This window comes from Camelina sativa, chromosome 4 (genome assembly GCF_000633955.1).
Source record: "Camelina sativa cultivar DH55 chromosome 4, Cs, whole genome shotgun sequence".
NCBI lineage: Eukaryota > Viridiplantae > Streptophyta > Magnoliopsida > Brassicales > Brassicaceae > Camelina > Camelina sativa.
In genome coordinates this window covers 21022497-21028404 of record NC_025688.1, presented here as the reverse complement: position 1 = coordinate 21028404, position 5908 = coordinate 21022497, and the positions used below count along the sequence as shown (strand labels likewise).

The 5908-nt window shown below is 39.1% G+C and overlaps 2 protein-coding genes across 3 annotated transcripts; both read right to left on the bottom strand.

Annotated features, from left to right (window-relative positions):
• LOC104781553 (probable E3 ubiquitin-protein ligase RHC1A) lies at window positions 526-2049 on the bottom strand. The gene is made up of 2 exons (XM_019244824.1): window positions 2031-2049; window positions 526-1926 (listed from the first exon to the last, which is right to left on the bottom strand). The coding sequence occupies exon 2, from the start codon at window positions 1800-1802 to the stop codon at window positions 804-806; it is 999 nt and encodes a 332-aa protein (XP_019100369.1). The 5' UTR covers window positions 1803-1926; window positions 2031-2049; the 3' UTR covers window positions 526-803.
• LOC104781554 (ribosomal lysine N-methyltransferase 3-like) lies at window positions 1925-5908 on the bottom strand. Of its 2 annotated transcripts, none has more exons than XM_019244823.1 (6): window positions 5763-5908; window positions 5301-5676; window positions 5002-5198; window positions 4013-4313; window positions 2659-3922; window positions 1925-2049 (listed from the first exon to the last, which is right to left on the bottom strand). In XM_019244823.1, the coding sequence occupies exons 1-5, from the start codon at window positions 5891-5893 to the stop codon at window positions 3236-3238; spliced, it is 1692 nt and encodes a 563-aa protein (XP_019100368.1). In that variant the 5' UTR covers window positions 5894-5908; the 3' UTR covers window positions 1925-2049; window positions 2659-3235. The 2 variants fall into 2 exon arrangements, with proteins under 2 accessions (XP_019100368.1, XP_010504563.2); XM_010506261.2 differs by having other exon boundaries at window positions 5301-5673; window positions 5763-5883.

Here is a 5908-nt window from a genome sequence, read left to right as displayed (position 1 = left end):
TTTTAAACCCCCCCCCCCCCCTCTCTCTCTTCGTCGGTGACATGAATTTTTATTACTTCTGAGCTCCCCCTTGTTTTTTTAATTTCACGATATTTATCATACTACCTTCAACTGTGATGTGTCTAATTAATGCTCTTCTTTCTTTTCAAAAAAAAAAAAAATTATTAAAATAAATAAATAAATAAATCGGAATCGACTATTCGTAGGTTCGCATATTCGTCATGGCCAACGATAGGTTTCGTAAGTATATCTTTAGCACAAGAAATTTTAATGGTACGTCACTGAACTAACACAATTTGGTTATCTAACTATCACTTTCGTCTTTAAACTAAAGACACAATCTATTATATTTATAGATGAGATGAGAGATTCTAGAATGGTCAAGCTTTGTTAGCACATCATACTTCTCAGGTTCTTGGTATGTCAGCTTTTTTACTTACGAAATGTTGAAGTAAAACAAACGTAAATCAAGAATGAACTATATTAATAATAACAACAACAAAAAAAAAAGACAGATCGAAGGTTGGTTGGCCGCCAGCCGAAACATACACAAGTCTCTATATAATAAAAATTATTTAATGCAAATTCAATAACAAGCTAACATGTGTGTGTGAGATACACACTATCCAAACTCAAAGTTGATAAACCGTAAAACACAGAAACAGAAGATCTACAGTAAACAAATGAAAAAAGTAAGAGAACGAGAGAAAGAAACATGACAAAGCAAAAAAAAAAAAAAAAAGATACAAAGACCAAAGTGAAACAGAAGATGCTTAAAAGGAGTCAAAGAGTTAGACTAACCTTTAGTAGTCAAAAGGCCATCCACTGTAACCCATATGGGACTGTTGTTGATGATGTTGATGCTGATGTTGATGTTGTTGCTGTTGCTGCTGGTGATGATGATGATAGTGCCCTTCTTCTGCAGTCGCTGTGTTGTTTGTGTCTCTACGGTTTTGACCCGAGCTTGAGCTAGACGAGCGGAATGGCCAGAGGTTAGAGAAAATATTCCTTCTTCTGTTGTTTTCTCTTCCACTGGTGCTTCTGTTCTGACTACTCTGTGTGCTCGAAGAAGATCCTCTTGATGGTAACTCTTTACGGCAGACTGGGCATGAGTTATGCTGAACCAGCCACGGGACAATGCAGTCAGAATGATAGATGTGGTTACACGGCATCTGTTTTGCTTCTGCTTTCAGTTCAAACTCGTCCTTGCAAACCGGGCAGTGAGAGTCTGATGACTTGAGATGCTTCTGTGTGATCTTGATGGTTGGCAATGCATCAATTGATGATTTTGGTGCTGGTGGTGGGCCTCGATGATGAGTTCCCGATGAAAGCTGTTCGATCAGTTCTTCAAGACCAGGTCCGAAGAAATAGTCTCCAGCGTTGGTGCCACGTGTGATACCAATTCCAGGTGCTGCACCATTGACAAAAGCTTCAACTGAATGATTATTATTATCTCCACCAGCCAATCTAAAGGGAGCTTGACCACCAAAGATTAATAGAGGAGCTAAGTTTGAAAAACTTTCAGAACCCGCAGAGCCACCAAGTCTTCCGGTGATTTCTCGTTCATAGCTTCTTTCAGCTAAGCGGGTTCTCATAAAGGCAGAGAAAGCTTCCATGAGATCAAAGGTTGGATCACGGTCAACATCCCTGTGAGCTCTTAGCATATCAAAGGGACTACTCGGTCCAAGATCGATTTCCTCAACAAAACCTCCTCCACAATATGAACAAACAGCATCTCGAGCTCGAAGCCAAACAGCACGCTGACATCTGTGACACCAATGAGTATTACGAACACTTGACATCCTCTTCCTCTTCTTCTATCACAATCTCCTTGTGCAGAGTTACAAAACCAGTAAAAACAAAGTCCTTGTGCTTGAATAGCTTGAAAGATTAATTTTCCAGTCAGTCAGGTACTAGTTAATTAGCCTGCAAAATCCGGTAGGGAGAACTGATCACCAACTCCTGCTAACTTTTTTGCTAAGTTGGTAAACCAAAGAGGGTTTGGCCATATCCCAACTTTCCAAGCTTACCTCAGAGCTTTACTCCATACTACAAGATCCAAGTGTAACCACAAGTCATAACATAATTCAGCAAATAAAGACCAAATTTTACAACAAATTGTTTCCCTCAACAACAGACCCTTTTTATTCCCAGGTTAGAACATTAACGCAGCTCACTACTACTAATCACTACAATCCTCAAAACCAATTGAAAAAAAATGACCAAGCACTCCAAGAACTCAGAACATCTATGAATCAACCACATTTGAGCCATACCGTGATCTCGCAATGAAAGAGAAAATCTAACTAAAAAACAATGAAGGAAAGTACAATGCAAACGATCTACACTAGAGATAAACCAAACACGTCTTTCGTACGGACAAAATCAACCAAAACAAGATCTATCAAAAACCAGATCACGACGCTTCACGAAAACGAAATCAACAAATCCAATCCCAAAAAAATAGAGACAGAGCAAAATCACAAAAGTATCCGAGAGAGAGAGAGAGAGAGATGATCTAAAAAGCACAACCTTAACGGAGAAGTTTTTAAGCAAATCTGATCCAAGGATCCAAATCTAACAAGAAAAGCTAAACTCAAGAATTGGACAACCTTGTTAATTTAAAGAAGAGCTAAAGAAACTCAATCAGTTACATACCTATTCACATAGATCCAAAGGAAGACGAAGAAAAACTTAAAAGAAGCTGTAATGAGAATTAGATTCCGGAGGGAAGAAGACGAAAAGAAAAGAGAGCTATCCAGGAAGAAGAATCTCTCCGTTACACTCTATTGAGAGTTATTGACTGTAAAACAAAAACAAAAAAAAATTTACAGGAAAGAAGAAAAAAAAAAAGCTTAGCTTTAGTCCCTTGGTGAAACAACGACATAAAAATAAAGCACTTGTCTTTGTCTCTGTGTTATTATTCTGAAAGACTAATATCCCACGTGCCACGTGTCTGGTACTATCAAACTACCCTCTAGCTTTCTCCGTATTTACAGTTTCTACCTGTCTGACACTCCGCCGGCTTTTTGTCACGCTTTCTTTGCTTCCGTCTGAAGATTGCTCAATATCAGTCACGATATACACCCCTTTATATTATTTGCTTTTTCATCTTATAAATTTTCTATAAATAGAGTTTAAAAAAAAAAAAAAATCAAATATGCTCAAATTCATTGTGAGTAGACAAAAATTCAAAAAATTGAAAATAGGAAACTCAACGAATAAGGCTGTGTTGCTAGGATTCTGAAACCATCTTCTTGCGGCGCTTTCGGCCGGATAACTCATTGGCCTTTGTACGGACGTAGCTCCTGACCTGCTTCAGAATCCTCCTCTCACTCACACGCAACACAAGCGAATGATATAGTCTCCTGTCTTTAGGAAGACAACAAGCTTTGAGTCCAGCAATGTCATCTTCCAAAGAAGTCGATGATCCGTATAGGCTCTCTCGCTTATCCACAATAGTAAGAAGAGCTTCACAAACACCGTCTGTGAGAAGAACATCGTTTTCACTTTCTCCAAGCTTGAACTTGTGTTTCCCAATTGTTAACTCATAAGGAGAAGAGGGAGAAGATACTCTTCCTTCTTTTGAGAGACTTGCTTTTGTTGATATAGCTAAATCCAGTTTATTGTATGCGTCGTCTGGTAAGAGCAGTATGTAGAGTAGGATCAGGAGCTCGGTTTGGGGTTCTCCGGTTGAAGAAACTTCAAAGTATTCAGAGTTTTGGCTCTCGCATCCTGTGTAACCTAGTTTTCTCCACAGGGCGAGTCTAGCTCGAGTGTACCGGCTTGTGAATGAGGATGAGCTCCATTCCGTTACTAATTCTAGATCTATGTTTACTATGTCGTAGGGATTATCAGGTTCTGTAAATCCGTACCTGTGGAGTAACGCAGCGTTACCCATCAAACCGTATGTGTTGAATACCTACACAGAGATAGTGGCATCAATACAAATGAAATATGATTCCAAAAGACTCGACTATTAGTAATACACAACCCAAAACAAAAAGCATACCTCAGCTCCAGCTGCAACATCCTTCACCATAATCATTTTTAAACCGGATGCATCATCTTGCAACATTGCAGAGTTCTCTTCTTCTTCTTCTTCTTCGTTGGCTTCGTCGTCAGTGTTTTCACCAGGAACTTCCTCAAAAGATTGGTCAGGCGAGGAAGAACTTTTACTGGAAGGCTCGTCTCCATCGGTGGCCTCATTTACAGCATCACCATTGTCAGATTCATCAGCTTCAGTATCGGATTCACTGTGAGATGATTCAGCAGTAAAATGAACGTCTTCTGCCCCAGTTTTATGATTGAAGCTGCAATATGGAATTAACAGGCAAGATTTAGAAGAGTGGACAATGAGTAATAAATCATCAAGTTTTTGTTTAACAAAAACCAACTTCTAAGGATCAGTTTTCCCACATGCAAAAGACTCAAAACGGAAAAGCATAATTGCAAGTATATAACACAGATGCTGCAATCATGAATCAGGCTGTGAAAAAAAATCAGCACATTAATTGCTATAAATATATAGATTGTCTGCAATCATTGACAGGACTTAGAACAGTCTCGGTCTAAATCTAATCGAAGTGATTGAACCTAACGAGATGGCGAGACCCTTAAAGTCTACACAGAGAAAATCTCTACAGGACAACATAAGTAAGCAAATGTTGGTCAGATAAATAGGCAACTTGGCCGGTATACAAGATGCAATTATACCCACAAGTCTGGAAGGTGAATAGAGAAATGAAGACAAGTCAATATGACTAAATGGTAGGCTAACCATAAACTGAGTAGCTAACTATAAGTCTACATCCTGAAACATACAACCTTAAACAAACATATGAAACATCATCAACGAGCTTAAAATTGATGCAAAGCTGATAGAGCAAAAAAAAGACTGATACAGGAAAGCATTTCTATGGTATTTTGCTTGGCCTCAACTCCAACAAGTTTCTTAGAATAATTAGTAATCAAAAAATATATGTGAGGTAATAAACTTACAGATCTGCAAGAGGAACCATCCCGGATCCATGGTAATCATCAATCTGGAAAGACCGTGAAGCAATTAGACTCTTAGCCGCAAGATACTCTTTAATCCCAAAGGAATCAGGATCCACCTTCTGAGGCAGTGAAGAGGTAAGTGGCAAAATGTTTTCTTCCCAATCCTCACATATAAGAACATGATCTTCCTTCACCACCTGCCTACAAAAAAAATTCACACTGATGAGTAGTGACTTCAACTCAATCCCCAAGAATCCATAATTAAACAACAATGGTATTTCAAAATTAGGATAAGAAACCTTGTGAAGCTCAGTTCCAGATAAGAGAGAATCCAAGTCTTGAAGAGACCAAACTAGAGGCAAATCCTCTTGACTAGGAAGAATCTGAAGGTAACCAGCCCAAGGTGATTCTTCACCTAAGCTTCTCTCGTACATGAGAGCTACAGAGAGACCTAAACTTCCATCTAAACCAGCGGATTTGATAATCTCACGAGCTCCACTCGTTTTGATTGTGAGACAAGCAGGTTTCGAGATATTGGCGACAACGTCTCCTTCTTTCAGATCGCAGGATGCTCTCACGGAGACACCATCGTTTTCGTCGTCTACAAGGTTGAGAGCGTCGCTGCAATCAACTCCGTTAGCTTTCATCCATCTCTTGAATCCTCTTAACCTCCTGCTAACAATCAGAGAGAGAGAGAGATATAAATATTAATTAAACAAAACTGATAGGTCCTGAGAGGATTGAGAGAGAAAAAAAAAAACCTTGTGGCCATGATTGATTGGTGATCTCTAATGAACTCGCCGGAGGGGAACAAAATCAACGTCCGGTAAGATAGACAACAACGACGGCGGTTGATGAATGAGAAAGGGTTTATGATGTTACTGTAAAACATACAAAGTGTGTTGAC

Bases quoted from the DNA above. Each gene is read 5' to 3' on its own strand.
- LOC104781554 (XM_019244823.1), bottom strand. From the start codon at position 5,893: ATGTTTTACAGTAACATCATAAACCCTTTCTCATTCATCAACCGCCGT. The intron at 5,677-5,762 runs GTTTTTTTTTTT...TCTGATTGTTAG, and splicing joins CAATCAATCATGGCCACAAG to CAGGAGGTTAAGAGGATTCA. The intron at 3,923-4,012 runs GTATGCTTTTTG...ATCTCTGTGTAG, and splicing joins ATGTTGCAGCTGGAGCTGAG to GTATTCAACACATACGGTTT.
- LOC104781553 (XM_019244824.1), bottom strand. From the start codon at position 1,802: ATGTCAAGTGTTCGTAATACTCATTGGTGTCACAGATGTCAGCGTGCT.